This window comes from Mustelus asterias, chromosome 2 (genome assembly GCF_964213995.1).
Source record: "Mustelus asterias chromosome 2, sMusAst1.hap1.1, whole genome shotgun sequence".
NCBI lineage: Eukaryota > Metazoa > Chordata > Chondrichthyes > Carcharhiniformes > Triakidae > Mustelus > Mustelus asterias.
In genome coordinates, this window is record NC_135802.1 from 43220133 (window position 1) to 43241938 (window position 21806).

At 42.9% G+C, this 21806-nt stretch overlaps 1 protein-coding gene across 4 annotated transcripts in view; it reads left to right on the plus strand.

The window, feature by feature from the left end:
• Positions 1-21806, plus strand: part of arhgap21a (Rho GTPase activating protein 21a) — a 193651-nt gene that overhangs the window by 88954 nt on the left and 82891 nt on the right. For 3 of the 4 annotated variants that reach the window (XM_078234146.1, XM_078234109.1, XM_078234117.1), the window contains exon 5: positions 20877-20969. In XM_078234146.1, coding sequence (XP_078090272.1) covers positions 20877-20969 — 93 coding nt within the window. Of the gene's footprint in view, positions 1-6937; positions 7003-20876; positions 20970-21806 lie in introns of those variants that run through there. The other variant, XM_078234127.1, reaches the window with a different exon arrangement.

The following is a 21806-nucleotide window of genomic DNA, read 5'->3' on the forward strand; positions in this document are numbered from 1 at the left end:
GTTCTTTGTGTGATTCTGAAATGTTTTTATTGTTACCACTTGTTCATCTCTGTTTGTCTCTGTTAAAGAACTAATTTAAGGCTCAGAATGAAACCTTACATACAGCATAAATGGAGAAAAGCACCTGACCAAGATTCTTGATGCGTAACACAAATCTTTGAAGGTTGTGGATGGTTATCTATTACCATTGAGGGAGAGGGTCCTCTATATCTTACTATTCTGTTTTTACAGGAGAAGTCTGAAATGTGTTTGATTGTATCCGACTCAAATGACCTTCACTTTAGAAGTTTACAGGTTCTCCTTTTATTAAGGTGCTTCCTCAAAAATATATACCAATTGGAAAATCATGATTAAGATGCCATTGTTGGAAGTGAAGCACTAAATTTTCTAACTTCTTTAGAACTTCTCAGATGGATCTGCTGCGTTTGGTGTTACATAACACACCTAATCAGATGGTAGATTCCTAAGTTTCTATGACTGAGTCTGCAATACTGATTTTCTAACATTCTGTCATTTACACACACAACATTGTAACTAATGATGAAAGAGCAAACTGATCATGTTAGGGAGGGAAATGAGGAAAGAACATTGTAATTTACATTACTACTATGATTGCCATGGAACAGAATTAATGTCTGAATTGTACTATTTTTAAATTACTGCTTCAAACCACTCTTGTTAATTTTGGGGTCTCTTTTAGTTAAATTGACAACAATTAAAATGCTGTTCCTCAACTTTTTTATTGGATTGCAATTTTCACATTTTCAGTAAAGTAGGAATACAGCTACCATGTTTAGTAGATTGTCTTTAGAGGTTTTCTTTTTCACATTTAAATTTGTGGAAAACCACAAATGTGTGGCACAGTGGTTAGCACTGCTGCCTCACAGCACCAGTGACCTGGGTTCGATTCCCAGCTTGGCTCACTGTCTGTGTGGAGTTTGCACATTCTCCCCATGTCTGTGTGGGTTTCCTCCGGGTTCTCCATTTTCCTCCCACAGTCCAAAGATGTGTGGGTTAGATGGATTCGCCATGCTAAATTGCCCCTTAGTGTCAGAGGGATTAGCAGGGTAAAAGCATGGGGTAATAGGGATAGGGTCTGGGTGGGATTGTGGTTGGTGCAGACTCAATGGGCTGAATGGCCTCCTTCTGCACTGTAGGATTCTATAAGTGCATTAATAAGGGGTATTCAGTTAGCTCCATTTCAAATTGACACTGTTGAGCCTAAATAAATTTTACTAAGTAGTATGTAGAGATCTGTAAATCATATGAATTATTTGCTGTTGCCTTGTACATCTACAAGACTTCTAATTCTCTAGTTTTACACATTTTGCCACCTAATCAAAACATATTTGGCTATCTTACTTAAAAAAAAAAATCCCCTTCTAAATATCTCCTTCAAATATTTATCCACTTTTCTTTTAATGTTGAGAATGGGACCACTTAGGAAGCTCTTTCAGAGAACCAATGCAAAATGTAAAAACTGTTTCTAATGCATGATCGATTTTTTAAAAAAAAATCTGCTTGGGTCACCACGTAATGATAACTGCTTGGAATTGGATGCTGTCTGTTGGATCGAGAATGCATAAGGGTAAGAGGTTGAATTTGGGTTTGGAAACAGAAATTCATGTTTTTTAAATTTCTTTCCTTGTTCCACCAACCTTGAAGGAAGAGCTTCTAATGCATTTCTAATTCATAGTTGTTGGCAGCCTTCCAATACCACAACTAATTTGACATTTTTTAACTTGGCCGGAAATGTGAGCATTACTAAATTATTTGATCGTAGGAAGCATCAGAGTGGATATGATAACACATATCAACTATAAACACATTTCAAAGTAGCATTGCTAAATGGGAATCCTGAACAGAAGGGTAGGTTTCTCTTTCCCTCCCTTCTCCTTTCTCTAAACCGTGGCTATTTGGACCAAAAGTACCAGTTTTTGCTCAGCGGTGATACTTTTGCCTCTGAGCCAGGAGGTCATAAGTCCCACTGCAGAGACTTAAGCACATAATCTAGTTTGGCACTTCAGTGCAGTGCTGATGGAATGTAATCCTGATGGAATATTGCACTGTTAGATGTGTCACCTTTTGGATGCAACATTAATTTGAGGTTCTATCTACCTTCCCAGGAAGATAGGAAAGCTCTTGTGGTCCTCAGTCAATGGGACAATATTTGTCCCTCAATCAACGCTACTAAAACTGAATTTTGTCATTATCTTATTTCTATCTCTGGAACTGTGCTGCACAAATTGGTTGCTATTTTTCCTTCATTACTACAGTGACGTTAAATCGTGCTTTATTTGCTGTGTAGAAACTGTATACAAATGCTGTGTATTTGATTTTTTTTTTGGAGATTGTGAAAGATGATATATAAATGCAAGATGGTTCCTTTAATTGTAACAACCCATGACTGCTTCAGAGGAGATCTCGTAACTAACACAGAAAAGGAATATAAACGGGTACATTCTTGGTGTGTAGCTTAGTACCACACAATGCATTTGCCCAATTACCCATCGAGGTTTGTGAAATTTTTCAGATGACAAGTTTATTATTTTTTTAAATTCAGAATTGCCAGCTGAACAAACATGGGCAGGGCAGTTCTTTTTACTTTGACATACAATCAATCGTTTTGAAAATGCAATTTTCAATCATTGGATTTGCTAATCTTGGCAAGTTCTGTCAATTGGAAAATTTGAATGTTGCATGGAAGCAAGCGCTCCATATAATTTCTCCAGGATTTTATTAAAACCACCTCACTACGTGGTTGCAAGACATGTTGTACTGTTTCACTGTTGGCATTTCTTTTAGATAGTTGGATTCACTATGAACTTAATGATAGTGACCAGCACAGTTGTAAAACCTAACCACATTTTCTCCCTTTTTAAAATGCCTTCAAATAAAGGTAGTCATGATGTGGAGATGCCGGCGTTGGACTGGGGTAAACACAGTAAGAAGTTTAACAACACCAGGTTAAAGTCCAACAGGTTTATTTGGTAGCAAAAGCCACACAAGCTTTCGAGGCTCTGAGCCCCTTCTTCAGGTGAGTGGGAATTCTGTTCACAAACAGAACTTATAAGACACAGACTCAATTTACATGAATAATGGTTGGAATGCGAATACTTACAACTAATCCAGTCTTTAAGAAACAAAACAATGGGAGTGGAGAGAGCATCAAGACAGGCTAAAAAGATGTGTATTGTCTCCAGACAAGACAGCCAGTGAAACTCTGCAGGTCCACGCAACTGTGGGAGTTACAAATAGTGTGACATAAATTCTGATTCTAGGATCGCATGATAAAGACTCAGGAGGAAAAAAGCAGAAATATTTATGTGAAATAGTGTGACATAAACCCAATATCCCGGTTGAGGCCGTCCTTGTGTGTGCGGAACCTGGCTATCAGTTTCTGCTCCGCGACTCTGCGCTGTCGTGTGTCGCGAAGGCCGCCTTGGAGAACGCTTACCCGAATATCAGAGGCCGAATGCCCGTGACCGCTGAAGTGCTCCCCAACAGGAAGAGAACAGTCTTGCCTGGTGATTGTCGAGCGGTGTTCATTCATCCGTTGTCGCAGCGTCTGCATAGTTTCCCCAATGTACCATGCCTCGGGACATCCTTTCTTGCAGCGTATCAGGTAGACAACGTTGGCCGAGTTGCAAGAGTATGTACCGTGTACCTGGTGGATGGTGTTCTCACGTGAGATGATGGCATCTGTGTCGATGATCCGGCACGTCTTGCAGAGGTTGCTGTGGCAGGGTTGTGTGGTGTCTTGGTCACTGTTCTCCTGAAGGCTGGGTAGTTTGCTGCGGACAATGGTCTGTTTGAGGTTGTGCGGTTGTTTGAAGGCAAGAAGTGGGGGTGTGGGGATGGCCTTGGCGAGATGTTCGTCTTCATCAATGACATGTTGAAGGCTCCGGAGGAGATGCCGTAGCTTCTCCGCTCCGGGGAAGTACTGGACAACGAAGGGTACTCTGTCCACTGTGTCCCGTGTTTGTCTTCTGAGGAGGTCGGTGCGGTTTTTCGCTGTGGCGCGTTGGAACTGTTGATCAATGAGTCTAGCGCCATATCCTGTTCTTATGAGGGCATCTTTCAGCGTCTGGAGGTGTCTGTTGCGATCCTCCTCATCCGAGCAGATCCTGTGTATACGGAGGGCTTGTCCGTAGGGGATGGCTTCTTTAACGTGTTTAGGGTGGAAGCTGGAGAAGTGGAGCATCGTGAGGTTATCCGTGGGCTTGCGGTACAGTGAGGTGCTGAGGTGACCGTCCTTAATGGAGATGCGCGTGTCCAAGAATGCAACCGATTCCGGAGAGTAGTCTATGGTGAGCCTGATGGTGGGATGGAACTTGTTGATGTCATCATAGAGTTGTTTCAGTGATTGTTCACCATGAGTCCAAAGGAAGAAAATGTCATCGATGTATCTAGTGTATAGCACCGGTTGAAGGTCCCGTGCGGTGAAGAAGTCTTGTTCGAACCTGTGCATGAAGATGTTGGCATATTGAGGTGCAAATTTGGTCCCCATGGCTGTTCCGTGTGTCTGGATGAAGAACTGGTTGTTGAAGGTGAAGATATTGTGGTCCAGGATGAAGCGGATGAGATGTAAAATTGCATCTGGAAACTGGCAGTTGTTGGCGCTGAGCACTGAGGCCGTTGCAGCAATGCCATCGTCATGGGGGATGCTGGTGTAGAGTGCTGAGACATCCATTGTGACGAGGAGCGCTCCTGGTTCAACTGCTCCATGTGTGCCGAGTTTCTGTAGGAAGTCCGTCGTGTCGCGACAAAAGGCCGTCCCATCGTATCGGGCAATGGGACCCTGTGCGAGAACCTCTCCGGCTATGTCGAGGGCATCCTGAAACCCATTGTACAAAGAACCCCCAGCTTTTGTCGCGACACGACGGACTTCCTACAGAAACTCGGCACACATGGAGCAGTTGAACCAGGAGCGCTCCTCGTCACAATGGATGTCTCAGCACTCTACACCAGCATCCCCCATGACGATGGCATTGCTGCAACGGCCTCAGTGCTCAGCGCCAACAACTGCCAGTTTCCAGATGCAATTTTACATCTCATCCGCTTCATCCTGGACCACAATATCTTCACCTTCAACAACCAGTTCTTCATCCAGACACACGGAACAGCCATGGGGACCAAATTTGCACCTCAATATGCCAACATCTTCATGCACAGGTTCGAACAAGACTTCTTCACCGCACGGGACCTTCAACCGGTGCTATACACTAGATACATCGATGACATTTTCTTCCTTTGGACTCATGGTGAACAATCACTGAAACAACTCTATGATGACATCAACAAGTTCCATCCCACCATCAGGCTCACCATAGACTACTCTCCGGAATCGGTTGCATTCTTGGACACGCGCATCTCCATTAAGGACGGTCACCTCAGCACCTCACTGTACCGCAAGCCCACGGATAACCTCACGATGCTCCACTTCTCCAGCTTCCACCCTAAACACGTTAAAGAAGCCATCCCCTACGGACAAGCCCTCCGTATACACAGGATCTGCTCGGATGAGGAGGATCGCAACAGACACCTCCAGACGCTGAAAGATGCCCTCATAAGAACAGGATATGGCGCTAGACTCATTGATCAACAGTTCCAACGCGCCACAGCGAAAAACCGCACCGACCTCCTCAGAAGACAAACACGGGACACAGTGGACAGAGTACCCTTCGTTGTCCAGTGCTTCCCCGGAGCGGAGAAGCTACGGCATCTCCTCCGGAGCCTTCAACATGTCATTGATGAAGACGAACATCTCGCCAAGGCCATCCCCACACCCCCACTTCTTGCCTTCAAACAACCGCACAACCTCAAACAGACCATTGTCCGCAGCAAACTACCCAGCCTTCAGGAGAACAGTGACCAAGACACCACACAACCCTGCCACAGCAACCTCTGCAAGACGTGCCGGATCATCGACACAGATGCCATCATCTCACGTGAGAACACCATCCACCAGGTACACGGTACATACTCTTGCAACTCGGCCAACGTTGTCTACCTGATACGCTGCAAGAAAGGATGTCCCGAGGCATGGTACATTGGGGAAACTATGCAGACGCTGCGACAACGGATGAATGAACACCGCTCGACAATCACCAGGCAAGACTGTTCTCTTCCTGTTGGGGAGCACTTCAGCGGTCACGGGCATTCGGCCTCTGATATTCGGGTAAGCGTTCTCCAAGGCGGCCTTCGCGACACACGACAGCGCAGAGTCGCGGAGCAGAAACTGATAGCCAGGTTCCGCACACACAAGGACGGCCTCAACCGGGATATTGGGTTTATGTCACACTATTTCACATAAATATTTCTGCTTTTTTCCTCCTGAGTCTTTATCATGCGATCCTAGAATCAGAATTTATGTCACACTATTTGTAACTCCCACAGTTGCGTGGACCTGCAGAGTTTCACTGGCTGTCTTGTCTGGAGACAATACACATCTTTTTAGCCTGTCTTGATGCTCTCTCCACTCCCATTGTTTTGTTTCTTAAAGACTGGATTAGTTGTAAGTATTCGCATTCCAACCATTATTCATGTAAATTGAGTCTGTGTCTTATAAGTTCTGTTTGTGAACAGAATTCCCACTCACCTGAAGAAGGGGCTCAGAGCCTCGAAAGCTTGTGTGGCTTTTGCTACCAAATAAACCTGTTGGACTTTAACCTGGTGTTGTTAAACTTCTTACTTCAAATAAAGGGACAGATGATTAAATTTCAATTGTACAAGTTGCCTCTTCTTGAGGTCAATCCTTTAGTAGCCCAAAATGTAGTGTGTTCAATTTTAGTAATACTTTATTGTGATGGCTAACTAACCATTGCCTGAATACATATGCAGGTACTTCTGCTGCATGCCTATGTTTATCAACTCCAATTTTAAATAGAAAGTTTTGTCCCATCAGAGGTTGTTTCATCTTCTCACAGGTACAGGAAACTTTTTCACAAAAGAAAGAAAAAGGAGTCATCCTATCACAGAGGTTATTTCTTTTGTTCAAGGGTATGCAAGTACTGCATGGAAGAGAGAAATGAACTGCCCCTTTGGGATTATTTATCCTCCATGTTCAGGCAGCTATCTAGTAATGAGTTTGGTTTGGCTTGTACTGGTTAGATCCACTAACAGCATCCAACCCTTGTAGATTAGAAGTGATTTTCATGTACAGCTACTAGCTGAAGTTTGTTTATTGTATATATTTTTAAAAAACCTGTTCCTTGGTTTGTAAACTAATCTCATAGTGGCAGTAATGTATTTTTCCCTTTTTAAATTGCACTTGCCTTGCACAGAAAAACCTATTATGAGTCGGTCTTTTCTGTGCATGTTCATACTACAGGGTAATTGGGTTATTCTGATTCTGTTCCTATGCTTTAGAAAAATATGCATTTATACTAATCTACAAGCATGTGGATAATTTGACATATAAATGACACAAGCAAATCTTCTGTGACAACACAGGTGGTTCAGATGTTACACCTTTGACTGAATCATTCAAAATTGCAGCTTCGAATTGACCACTGCAGTGATGTAGTAAACCTCTTTTTAATTAAAAATTATTTACATCACATCACATGTCTGTCTGGTTTAATAAAGGTAATGCACATGGATTTGGTCGTCTCTAACAAAGATTAACCAAATAGTTTTGAAGCAATGTTTTGCTGTACAGGAGTTGCTTGTGGAACTGCAGTAACTTGTTGAATTTGAATTATTTTCTGAGCTTGGCCCTACTAAGCTTAAACACTAACCTGCTTATGTTCGATCTGTATAATAACTCACTCACTTGGCTGCCGTTCTAATTTAAATTTGGGATGTGGTTGATGCACACTTTATTTTTTTCTCTGCTGAGAGCATGAGTTTGGGGTACGACCTAAATAATGACTCAATAATGTTGAGTAAGTTATACAACAAGCATGAAAATACTCATACCTTTGGCGTTATACTATTTATTAGAAGATATACCTATTAAAGACTCATTGTTCTGATATAGGTTTTAATCAAGTAAGGTTCACCATGTGAAGTAAATGTTTGCAAAATACAGAACTTCATCTGTCTCAAGACAACAAATATTGATGGTAAGGGAAGGAACTCAAACTTTCTTCCCTTTAAAAACTAAATTCCGTAACCCCCCCTTATAATGTATCAGCAGTGCGACTGTGAAAATCCAACGTTTCTAATCCAATCCATCAAATCACCGCCTTGTTTAGACATGGAGGTGTTGAGCCTGTTGTTACATTCTTCTCTAAGATTATCCAATTCCATTAATTGTACATATTTGTTGTTTTCACCTAATGTGTGATAATTTACCTTTTGTCAGTAACTTCTGGTTTGCTATTTGTCTTCCCAATTACATAACTAAGGAGCTATTTATCCATTTAATAGTTGTCAACATTTAAGATAATTACAAATAGAAGCAGGAGTAAAACCGCTCTCAGCTAAATTTTAGTCCACCTGCTTAATCTATATATACCCATTTTTAGACTTTGTGACCTCTTTGCTTCTTTCCAACCTATCTTTATATCAATATATATCAAAATATATTATATTTGGTTACAATACACTTCATTCAAGTCATTCATATAGATTGTAAATAATTTGCCAGTCTAAAAATGATCATCTTATCCTGACTCTTTCCTGTCAGTGAACTAGCCCGTAATCCAGATTAATGTCTTCTTCACAAGAACATACGGTCTTTTCCTGTGTAGTAAACTTTTCTGGGGGTCATTATCGAACGCCTTTTGGACATCCAAACACACTGGGGACAGTTTTCCGACCTTGCCATGCATGGTGCAGATTGTGCCGATCCTGGAAAATAGCATGTGGACCTAAAATCGATTTCAAGCCCCGCATCTCTGTTTGCAATTGTCTCGGTCCCTTTCTAATGCCACAAGCCAGATTGCGCCCAGAAAGGGTATGAGGCCAATTAGCATATTTAAAAGTAGCTTTTAAATCAGGCAGTGCCCAGCTGGCACCTTGGCAGTGTCAGTTGGGCACTGCCCGTGTGTCAGGGGCAGTGCTGTGGGGGTGGGTCTTTTGGGGCTATGATGAGGGTGGGGGGGAGGAAACATACCCATTGGGAGGGCCCTGATGCTGACGAACCATGTCGGAGAGGAGGTAGGAAGCATGCTGTCGAAGAATGGGGGTGGCCCTGATGTCTGTGGGGGGAGGGGGGGGTACACTGTGGGGGTTCCCCCAGTACACTGAGATCAGAGCTCTCTTCCAAAATGGCGCCCAAGCGCTTTGCAGGCAAGGTCACTGGTATGTTTAGGCCCCCTAAACCACCACCACACACCCCCCCCCCCCCCCCCCCCCCCCAACTCTGCAACCGACACAAAATTCACCACTTCCAAAAAATGACAATGTGGGACAATTGCAGTCCAGACCATGCCTGACTCGCCGGCGCGATCGCTCTGGTGTTCTTGCCACTATGACACAGTTTTGTGAGGGGCGGTGGGGTGGGGAGTGGTTGAATTCTGCCCATTATGTCTACTGGTTTTCCTTCAGCCACCCTGCTTTTCATATCTTCAAAGAATTCTAAGAAATTTGTAAAACACTATTCACCATTCATAAAACGTGTTGATTTTGCCTGATAGTATATTCCTTAATAATGGTTTCCAGCATTTTCCCAATGGTAACTGTTAGGCTAATTGGCTTATAGTTTCCTGCATTCTGTCTCCCTTCTTTCTTGAATAGATGTGTCAGATTTACAGTTTCCTAATCTGCGAAGACCTTTGCAGAGGTTGTTGAATTATGGAACATTACAATTAAAGCATCCACATTTCTTTTAAGACCCTAGGATGAAAGCCATCAAATCCAGGGGCCTTGTCGGTCTGTTCCCTCATTCATATTCCAAGTAATTTTTTTCGAACTCCAATTCCTCCCAGCCTTCTGCCCCCTTGATTTTCTCTTATTCTCGGGATGCTTTGTGTCTTCTACTGTGAAGAGTGATACAAAATATTTGTTCAAAGTCTCCACTATAATCCTTGTTTCCCATTTTATTAATTCCCCAGTCACACCCTCGAAGGGGTTAATGCTTACTTTAGCCACTCTCTTGCTGATTGGTTTTATATTTCTTGCTAGTTCAGTCTTATTTTGACTTCTTCCTCTTCATTAGTTTTTGAGTCATACTTTGCTGGTTCCCCAACCTTCTGACTCCCATTAATCTTGGCAGCATTGTGCATCTTTTAATTTCTTTAGTTGACCACAGATGAAACATCATTCTTGCCATGTCTTTCTTTCTCAAGAAATATATCTTTGTTGAGGGTTACAAAATATCTCCTTAAACGTCTGCTACTGTTTAGCTACCGTCGCCTACTTTAACCAACTCTGTCTTCATACCTTTGTAATTGCCTTAAAATTTAAAATCCTAGTTTAAGACCACATGTAGATACGGACATTTACCTGCAAAGTAGGTCAGACTGCAAGCTGTGCAATCTGCTCCAGACTGAAAGCGAAGACAGAAATACAGCATAACTTGATAACTCCTCTATGTTGTTGATGCTGTTCTAGTTGCTCGCTCAGAAACCTGGCTACGAAGTTTCTTGGATTGTCTCCCACACGTGTAACATGTTCTCCCTAACTATAAGCATCAAGAAAACCATGGTCTAGGCCAGTGTGTCACATCTTCGTCCTTTGTGACACTGAATAACACCCTACTGGAAGTAGTCAGCAAATACTGCAAGCTTAGATGTACAATGACAGACAATCTCTCTTGATACAGAACTTGATGTATGTGAAAAGAAAGCAGTAACCATCTTTAGTTGACTCCTGAATCATGCATGGAATAACATCAAGCTGACTCTTGGGACTCGTATGCCAATATCTTGGTACTGTGTTCTCACACCTTGTTTTATGGCTGTAAAACATGAATGGCTGACAGCTATCAAGAAAGGAAACTTAGCAACTTTCAACTTTGCTTTTTGTAGTGCAGTCTGGGCATCTCGTGAAAGGGGCAAGCCAGCAATCATCTTCAAGGCAAATTTCCTGGGTATAATGACATTCATCAGGCAGAGGTGGCTTGCTGTTTCAGGCGCACCCTGGAACACCTAGATTAAAAAGACACCTATGTCAGACTCCTATTTATTGACTACAGCTCAGCCTTCAACACCATTATTCCCACGAAATCCATCTCCAAACTCAGTGGCCTGGGCCTCGGCACCTCCCTCTGTGACTGAATTCTGAACTTCCTAACTCACAGACCACAGGAGAGGCAACAACACCTCCTCCACGATCATCCTCAACCCCGGTGCCCCACAAGGCTGTGTCCTCAGCCCCTTACTATACTCCTTTATACACCGATGACTGTGTGGCCAAATTCCCCTCCAATTCGATTTTCAAATTTGCTGACGACACCACCGTAGTGGGTCAGATCTTAAACAATGACGAGACAGAGTACAGGAATGAGAGAGAATCTGGTGAACTGAAGCGGTAACAATAATCTCTCCCTCAATGTCAACAAAACGAAGGAGACTGTTGACTACTTCAGGAAGCGAAAAGGAGAACATGTCCCTGTCTGCATCGACGGGGACGAAGTAGAAAAGATCAAGAGCTTCAGGTTTTTAGGTGTCCGGATCACCACCAACCTGTCCTGGTCCCCCATGTCGACACTATAGTTAAGAAAGCCCACCAACGCCTCTACTTTCTCAGAAGACTAAGGAAATTTGGCATGTCAGCTACGACTCTCACCAACCTTTACAGATGCACTATAGAAAGCATTCTTTCTGGCTATTATCACAGCTCCTGCTCTGCCCAAGACTGCAAGGAATTGCAAAAGGTTGTGAATGTAGCCCAATCCATCACGCAAACCAGCCTCCCATCTATTGACTCTGTCTACACTTCCCGCTGCCTCGGCAAAGCAGCCAGCATAATTAAGGACCCCACACACCCCGGACATTCTCTCTTCCACCTTCTTCCTTCGGAAAAAAGATACAGAAGTCTGAGGTCACGTACCAACTGACTCAAGAACAGCTTCTTCCCAACTGCTGTCAGACTTTGAATGAACTTAATTAAGTTGATCTTTCTCTACATCCTAGCTATGACTGTAACACTACATTCTGCACTCTCTCGTTTCCTTCTCTATGAACGGTATGCTTTGTCTGTATAGCGCACAAGAAACAATACTTTTCACTGTATGCTAATACGTGACAATAATAAATCAAAAAGCATTTGCAGGATGGAAGATGATCGCTTATCCTAGCATTTTCTGTATGGTAAGGTCACCAGAGCCTGAAAATCAGTCAGATGCCCAAAGCTCCCCTACAAGAATGCTTGCAAGCAAGATTGAAGGCCCTAAAACACTCTTTTGACACCTGGGAAACACTAGCAGACAACAGAGGAAAATGGTGGCAACACCGTTGGAACATGTATGCCACAATGACAATCAATGGGTGCTAAAAGCCACCAGCACCAAAAATAACAACCCACAATGGCACCTGATGACTATTTCATATATGGCAGAACATGCTTCTCGCTGGTCTCCAGCCACCATAAGAAGAATGAAGCTACTTCGTTCCCTAACCAGAGGTGATTTGCCGCACGTCCATCATCTTTCTTAGGATGCCGATGATATCAATAAAAATGGAAGGAATGGGAATAGAACCATTTAAGGATGGACAGTGTAATACCACAGGTAACAATAGGGAAATGGGAGAAATGTTAGATGATTTTACATCAGTATTTCCCATGGACTTAGAATGGGTAAACCTGACATCGAATGGTATGAATACTGAGAAGTGCATTTCAAGCCCTGAAATGGGTTGTATTAAATAAACTAATCGAACTAAAAGAGAATAAAATCCCTGGTCCAAATGGATTGTATCCATGTATTGTAAAAATGTCTGGAGAAGAGATAGCAGAGCCATTACTGCATATATTCTTTTAAAAATGGTATAGTGCCAGAAGACTGTACTGACTAACTCCACTGACTACATTCCTTTTTTACTCCTTTGCCACTGTAGTGCAGTCGGTTTTCTCATCATCCCTGTAATTCCTGCGCTTACCTACACAGGCTGCAAAAGTGTTATGCCTGATGGGCAAGGGCTGAGGCTCATCCATTGCTAGCTCCTGGATCCCCACATCTGCCTCACTCATAGTCACACCCTGTCTGTGACCTAAGGGCCCTGACTGACACCCGGAAGTGTCCAGGCAACTTCCTCTGTGATGTATTGCATTTACGGTGCAAACCTAGTTCTCATCTAAAGGTGTTAAACCATAGGGAGAACTGGGTTTGGTAGCGTGAAATCTGGGAATTGGCTGTCATGCCATTCTCCTGCATTGAATTAAAACATTATCCAATATAAAAGCAGCCTATATTCTCCAAATGCCTCTACTTTTTTTTCATGCACAGATTTGAAAAACTAGCATTTACGTTATTTGTATAAATTGAAAACATCAATTGAATTCTAAACCTTTGCAACACTGTCGATTGGTTATGTTTATTGCAGTTTAAGAAATTTCTGCCCTCTCCACAAAACACACTTTGTATCTAGTTGATATTAAGGTAGTTGAACTCCCCACCTATTACTACCTTGTTGTTTTTGCACTCGGAAGTTTTCCTACATGTTTATTTTTCTATCTTCCTCTCATTATTTGGAGGTCTATAGTGTACTCCTAATAATGTCACTGTACTTTTTTATTTCTAAGCTCAACCCACGTGACTTCATTTGATGATTCATTTAGTATACTATCTCTCCTCACAGCTTTAATTCATTCTGTCTGAACACCCTATAAGAAGTTTAACAACGCCAGGTTAAAGTCCAACAGGTTTATTTGGTAGCAAAAGCCACACGGCTTTGGTGTGGCTTTTGCTACCAAATAAACCTGTTGGACTTTAACCTGGTGTTGTTAAACTTCTTACTGTGTTTACCCCAGTCCAACGCCGGCATCTCCACATCATGAACACCCTATATCCAGGGATGTTGAGCTGACAATTTTGCCTTCCTTTCAGCCAACTTTCTGTTATAGCAATGATATCATGCTGCCAAGTGTCAATCTGTGACCTCAGCTTTGCTTGCATTTAAATATATACCTTTTAACATAGCCAAATTCCTGTGCTGGAGATGCTTTAACCTCTTTTGTCCTGCAGTCACTCGCTAATTTTCTGAGGCCTGTTTTGAATTTGTCCTATCTGAATCTGCCCTCAGATTCCCAACCCCACAAAAGAAGATCTAGTTTAAACCCTCCCCAACAACACCAGCAAATTTCTTCTGAGTGGAGGTCAAGTCCTTTACCATTTTCAAGGCTGAGATTGATAGGTTTTTAATCAGTAGGGCAATTAAGAGTTAGGGAGATAAGACAGGAAAGTGACTTATTGAGTGTTAGATCAGCCTTGATCTTATTAAATGGCCATGATGTGGAGATGCTGGTGTTGGACTGGGGTGGACAAGATGAGAGGTCACACAAGTTATAGTCCAACAAGTTTATTTGAAATCACAAGCTTTCGGAGAGCTGCTCCTTCATCAGGTGTCATGTGACCACTCATTGAATGGTGGAGCAGGTTCGAAGGGCTGAATGGCCTACTCCCATTTCTTATGGACTCCCTACAGGGACATTTGTCCTGATTCAGTACAGGTGTAGACCAGACCTGTACAGATCCCACCTTCCCAGAACCAGTCCCAATTTTCCAGAAATTCTAAGCCCTTCCTCCTGTACTATCTCTCCAGCCACACATTCATCTGATGTATTCTCCTATTTCTGTACTAAGTAGCACGTGGCCTTGGGAGTAATGCAGACATACTACCTTTTGAGGTCCTGCTCACTCATCTCTTTCCTAACCTAATAATCTCAATCCGTAGGGCCTCATCCCTATTTCTACCTGTATCATTGGTACGGATGTGGATCATAACCTCTGGCTGTGCACCCTCAGCCTCCAGAATGTTCTGTAGCTGTTCAGAGATATCCGTAAACCTGATACTGGGGAGGCAAAATACTATCATGGAAGGCCTTTGACAAGGTGCCGCATAGGAGACTGTTAAATAAGTTTAAGTGCCCATGGTGTTAAGGGTAAGATCCTGGCATGGATAGGGGATTGGCTGACCGGCAGAAGGCAGAGAGTGGGGATAAAGGGGTCTTTTTCAGGATGGCAGCCGGTGACTAGTGGTGTGCCTCAGGGTCGGTGCTGGGACCAAAACTTTTCACAATATACATTAACGATTTGGGGGAAGGAACTGAAGGCACTGTTGCTAAGTTTGCAGATGATACGGAGATATATAGAGGGACAGGTAGTATTGAGGAAGCGGGGGGAGCTGCAGAAGGACTTGGACAGGTTAGGAGAGTGGGCAAAGAAGTGGCAGATGGAATACAATGTGGAAAAGTGTGAGGTTATGCACTTTGGAAGGAGGAATGGAGGCATAGACTATTTTCTAAGTGGGAAAATGCTTAGGAAATCAGAAACACAAAGGGACTTGGGAATTATTGTTCAAGATTCTCTTAAGGTTAACATGTAGGCTCAGTTGGCAGTTAGGAAGGCAAATGCAACGTTAGCATTCATGTCGAGAGGGCTAGAATACAAGAGCAGGGATGTACTTCTGAAGCTGTATAAGGCTCTGGTCAGACCCCATTTGGAGTATTGTGAGCAGTTTTGGGCCCCATATCTAAGGAAGGATGTGCTGGCCTTGGAAAGTGTTCAGAGGAGGTTCACAAAAATGATCCCTGGAATGAAGAGCTTGTCGTATGAGGAACAGTTGAGGACTCTGGGTCTGCACTCGTTGGAGTTTAGAAGGATGAGGGGGGGATCTTATTGGAACTTGCAGGAGACTGTGAGGCCTGGATAGAGTGGACATGGAGAGGATGTTTCCACTAGTAGGAAAAACGAGAACCAGAGGGCACAACCTCAGGCTAAAGGGATGATCCTTTAAAACAGAAATGAGGAGAAATTTCTTCAGCCAGAGTGGTGAATCTGTGGAACTCTTTGCCGCAGAAGGCTGTGGAGGCCAGGTCATCGAGTGTCTTTAATACAGAGATAGATAGACTCTTGATTAATAAGGGGTCAGGGGTTATGGGGAAAAGGCAGGAGAATGGGGATGAGAAAAATATCAGCCATGATTGAATGGCAGAGCAGACTTAATGGGCCATGTGGCCTAATTCTGCTCCTATGTCTTGTGGTCTTATCCTAAAATCACATCTGTGATCACAGAAACTCCTGCCTATTCCTCCAACTAACGGATCCTCTATCAGCTTCCTCTTTCCGTTGCTTCGGCCAAGCAGCCAGCATAATTAAGGACCCCACGCACCGCGGACATTCTCTCTTCCACCACCTTCCGTTGGGATAAAGATATAAAAGTCTGAGGTCACGTACCAACTGACTCAAGAACAGCTTCCCTGCTGCCATCAGACTTTTGAATGGACCTACCTTGCATTACATTGATCTTTCTCTACACTCTAGCTATGACTGTAACACTACATTCTGCATTCTTTTGCGTTTGAAGGGTATGCTTTGTATGGCGCACAAGAAACAATTCTTTTCAATGTATGCTAATACATATGACAATAATAAATCAAATCAGTACTGCTCTTCTCTTTTCCTCCCCTCCTGTACAGCTGGGCCACTCGTGGTGCCACAAACCTTGCTCCGACTGCACTTCTGAGGAACCAATATCCTCTCCATCATCCAAAACAGAAAACTGATTAGTGAACAGGACCTTGGTGGACATCTGCACTACCTGCCTGTTTCTCTTGGACTGCCCAATGGTCACTCTTTTTGCCTCCATGCTCCTAATGTGCAGTGTGACCACCTCTCTGAACATGCTGTCCACGTAGCTCTTCGCCTTGTAGGTGAGGCACAGTGACTTTATCTGCTGCTCGAGCAGCAAAACCCGAAGCTCCAGTTTCTGCAGCTGTGGTCGTCCAAGTCACTGGTACTGTCCACGACTTCCCACATACTACAGAACACTAATGAACCATGACTGAGCTGCCCTGCCATGCCTTTATTTCACTTTGGTTTATTTGTATTAATTTAACTTAATAGACCTCACCAGTATTGATAACCCTAGTACCGATAAACCCAACTAATACTGTGAATACACTTTCCGAGTTGCAATAAACCTTACTTAAAGCACGCACGCGCACATGCACCCCCACCCTAATTAACGCCAATTGGACCAACTACTTTCAGCTGATTGACATAATTACCACTATCGGGCAGTTCATTATTTAACAAGATAGAAATAGCAACCTTCAAGTACGTTAAACTTATCAGAGCTTGTATCTTGATCTGTATTTAAACCTGAAAAAGACTTGGCAGAATGTGAACCTCATTCTATTTTCACTCTGACTCCATCTCACTCAGGCTCACTTCGTCTCCTGTCTCCTCGTGAGTCCTTACTGTTTGCCCCTCTCTTGGGCTAGTGCGCATAATTGCTACCACCCTGCTGCAGACCAACTTAGGGGTTGTTATTGACGCATTGTAAAGCTGTGAATAAGGTTTGTGCCACTCTGTTAAGAAAGCAGGCATGTTAACATCCAAAGTCTGCACAGCTGTGCCAATAGCCTGTGAGGACTTACTTGAGAGCCGTGCTTCAGCTCCATGGAGACAGACAGAAACTCGAGGGTAGACGTTTAAGGCCTTGGAAGCTAAAAGAAAGAGCATACATCGGTTTTAGCAATGTCACTATCTTGACAATTGACATACTCTGTATCCTCGTCATTTAGTCATTGGAATAGCATGGGGAAGTGATAAAATGCATAGAAATTGAAGGCTGGCTGCTGATGAAATTTGTGTGGGAGTGAGGAGTGATGTGATAGAGAATTCTTGGCAAGCCAGAATGTAAAAGGACAGGGAATTTAACCACAGATGCAAGTGAATCAGAAAATGCAATCCATTTTCCTGGCCTGATTTGGTCATTAAATTGTATTCCACATTCTATCCGAGACAGGGAAGCAATGCTTCTGTGCTCACCACTTCATTTCCTGCAACTACAGTTTCTTTCTCCTTTTGCTGGGGAAGTGTGTGCACCTTCAGCTGCTGACTGCACATCTCAGGGATGCATCATAAAATCTGGGTGTTGCCCCTGTTTTCTGTGCATTTGTCCAAACCATCTTCTGTCTCCTCCAATTTACATGTCTACACTGTGCCTTTAAACAGAGGTGAAATCTGATTATGTTGGGGTGAATCATCTCCCCTGTGTAGCCTGAATGCACAAAATCTAGAAGTCACAATTTATTGTTTTAATTGGGTTGCGATCACAAATTCCTCTTTAATTTTCCCACGCGGTTCCCCCTTCACTTATCTTGGAAATCACCTTCACGTTAATATTGGGGCCTTTATCTGTCTCCTTGTTGTAATTTCTCTGTGTCCTACTCTGGTACCCCATCCTTCTCTTCTGGTTGAATCTCCACTTCTGTGTTCCTCTGCCCACTTATGTTTTTTTTTGGCTGTGAGCTGCTTATAGCTGCTGGCAGTATTGAGGATCGACTTTGTGAGAAAAGTGTTGCCTTCAATGAATCTCTTCCCATTTTGGCACTGAAGCCACGCATCTTTGACCCTGGACCATCACAGATGATCAGGTCATACCTCTGTCAGCTGATCTGATTACAACAGTCCCCTTCCCCTTACTGAATTGCACTTAACTAATTGGAACCAGGGCAGCACGGTCGCACAGTGGTTAGCACTGCTGCCTCTCAGCGCCAGGGACCTGGGTTCATTTCCAGCCTTGGGTGACTATCTGTGTGGAGTTTGCATGTTTTCCCCATGTCCGCCTGGGTTTCCTCTGGGTGCTCCGGTTTCCTCCCACAGTCGAAAGATGTGCAAGTTACTTGAATTGGCCATGCTATGTTGCCCCTTAGTGTCCAAAGTTTGTAGGTTGGGGGGATTAGTAGGGTAAATGCATGGGGTTACAGGGATAGGTCAAGGTAGGGGGGGGTGAGCTGGGTAAGATGCTGAGTCGTGCAGATTTGCTGGGCTGAATGACTGCCTCCTGCACTATAGGAATTCTATGATAATCCAATTTCCTTTTAGTGCCTCGATTAAATCAGCTTCGACCACATTGTTAGATCGTGCATTCCAGATCCTAACCATTGATGCTTTTGTTAATTACCTTAAATCTGTGCCTACTGATTCTCAATCTTTCAGCCAATGGGAACAGTTTCTCCCTATCCACTCTGGCCCCTTTGTGATTTTGAATACTTCTGTCAAATCTCCTTTCAACCTTCTCCAAAGAAAACTTTAGACAACCTCCAACAGCCACTGCCTACTTTTTCCCTGCTGTAGACCTAGCTCCTCCCATTATCAAAGTCTGAGATCATGTACCAACCGACTCAAAAACAGCTTCTTCCCTGCTTACCTCGCATTAAGTTGATCTTTCTCTGCACCCTAGCTATGACTAACATTCTGCACTCTCTTCTTTCCTTCTCTATGAATGGTATGCTTTCCGTACAGTGTGCAAGAAACAATACTTTTCACTGTGTATACTAATACATGTGGCAATAATAAATATCACACCAGCATCCAATGTGATCCTTTCAATCAACCTAATCAAAAAATCCCAGGGGAAATCTCTATAAATAAAAATCCATTAGCTCTATCCTAAGCAAACACTACATGGCCAAAATGAGTCATCATCCTGCTCTTTCAGCATCTGAATTGCATTCCTTGCAGACATACTGACTACCCATAGAATAAAGCTGAATTTTAAATATTCCTCTTAAGCATAAAGAAAAATATATCTATCGCTATCAATTTCGCTACTATCATCACCCATGTCACCTGCAAATTTTGAAATATGCCCTCTACACCAAAGTGTGGGTCATTAATTTATAACGGGAAGAGGAAGTGTTCTACACTGACCCCTGGGGAACTCTACTATAAACCTTCCTCCAGTCCGAATAATACCTGTTCACCACTACTTTTCCTGTCATTCGGACAATTTTGTATCTATGATTAACTCCAAACTTAAATGATTTGGTCAGATATTAACTGCTATATAATAGAAACACCCCTGTTGTTACAACAGCGAATACTCTGTATCACTGAGCAATCCTATGGGCATTCTGGTATATTAATTTCTTTGGGTTTTTGGTAATGCTAAAACACACATTTTCTTTGGCATTGTCATGTGTCTTCTGTTCTTTAATGCATATCCTTAGTCTTGCTCAACCTGTTTGTTAAGTTCAAGAAGTTAAATGCAATTTCCCACGAAACACTGAATTTAAGAAGCTGGTAAACTCCCAACTTCTGCTTCCTTCATCCATTTTTATTTGAATGCTCGTTACTGACAGTTTTTACTCCTACAAGTTCCCAAACCTGATTCTTTCAGTTGATGATCACCTGCAACTATATTTCAGGTACCACCACTTTGTTCCTTCAAAGCTGCCTGTTGGTTGTTCCTCAAAATCATCCAGATTGATCCCCATAATCTTGTTCTTAAAATGAGTTTCTAGTGGCTAATGGTTAAACTCTCATTCTGATTGCTTTCAATAGGTATTTGTGGCAGATAGGTATTAGGCAATAGGTATTTGTTGTAAGTTCTTCATTGGAGTATTTACAGTATGTTGCAATGTACATTTTATATTTTAAAATTACTTCCGTAGTGTACAACTCAATTCAGTCAGGTTATACATACCTGTGTTGCAACTGAATTATTTTGTGGTTTTTTTAAGTGCTGTATTAAACTGTAATCTGTGTCATCCTACTTTGGCTGTATTGTAGTTGACAGTTCAACTGATATTCCATGTTTGGGTAGCTTGGATTGTTGCGTTTGCATTGATCAAGATTAACCACCATAATTTTGAGAAATGGAGTTGCGTAGACTTTTTAAACAATCTATTGACATCCAATTAACACTTTTAAAGGTATTTTAAAAATGGATTTAACTTCAGATTTTCACTGTTCCATGTGAAATATTTCCTCCTTTTTAAAGTTGACGTACAAGCATCTTTTTTTGTTGCAGGGCAAACCAGAGGCAAACTGGAGCCAATGGACACCATCTTTGTAAAACAGGTTAAAGAAGGTGGACCAGCACATGGAGCTGGATTATGTACAGGTACTGAAAAATCATTGTGCTTTGTATTGTTAGTTAGAGCAGATCGTTGTATAGTTGGGCGGCACGGTGCCACAGTGGTTAGCACTGCTGCCTCTCAGCGCCAGGGACCTGGGTTCGATTCTCGGCTTGAGTCACTGTCTGCGTGGAGTTTGCACGTTCTCCCTGTCTGTGTGGGTTTCCTCCGGGTGCTCCGATTTCCTCCCACAGTCTGAAAGACATGTTGGTTAAGTGCATTGAGCCGAACAGGCGCCGGAGTGTGGCGACGATGGGAATTTCACAATAGCTTCATTGCAGTGTTAATGTAAGCCTTACTTGTGACTAATAAATAAATAAGAAGCTGTATTTCACACTGGCCTTTGATATGTTGAGTCAGGTCATGTATTTTGGTTGCACCAACATCATATAGAAGACTGGCACTGGAGCGGGTCCAGCGGAGATTCACACGGATGATCCCAGGAATGGTAGGCCTGACATACGATGAACGTCTGAGGATCGTGGGATTATATTCATTGGAGTTTAGGAGGTTGAGGGGAGATCTGATAGAAACTTACAAGATAATGAACGGCTTAGATAGGATGGACGTAGGGAAGTTGTTTCCATTAACAGGGGAGACTAGGACGCGGGGGCACAGCCTTAGAATAAAAGGGAGTCACTTTAGAACAGAGATGAGGAGAAATTTCTTCAGCCAGAGAGTGGTGGGTCTGTGGAATTCATTGCCACAGAGGGCTGTGGAGGCCGAGACGTTGAGCGTCTTCAAGACAGAAATTGATAAATTCTTGATTTCTCGAGGAATTAAGGGCTATGGGGAGAGAGCGGGTAAATGGAGTTGAAATCAAC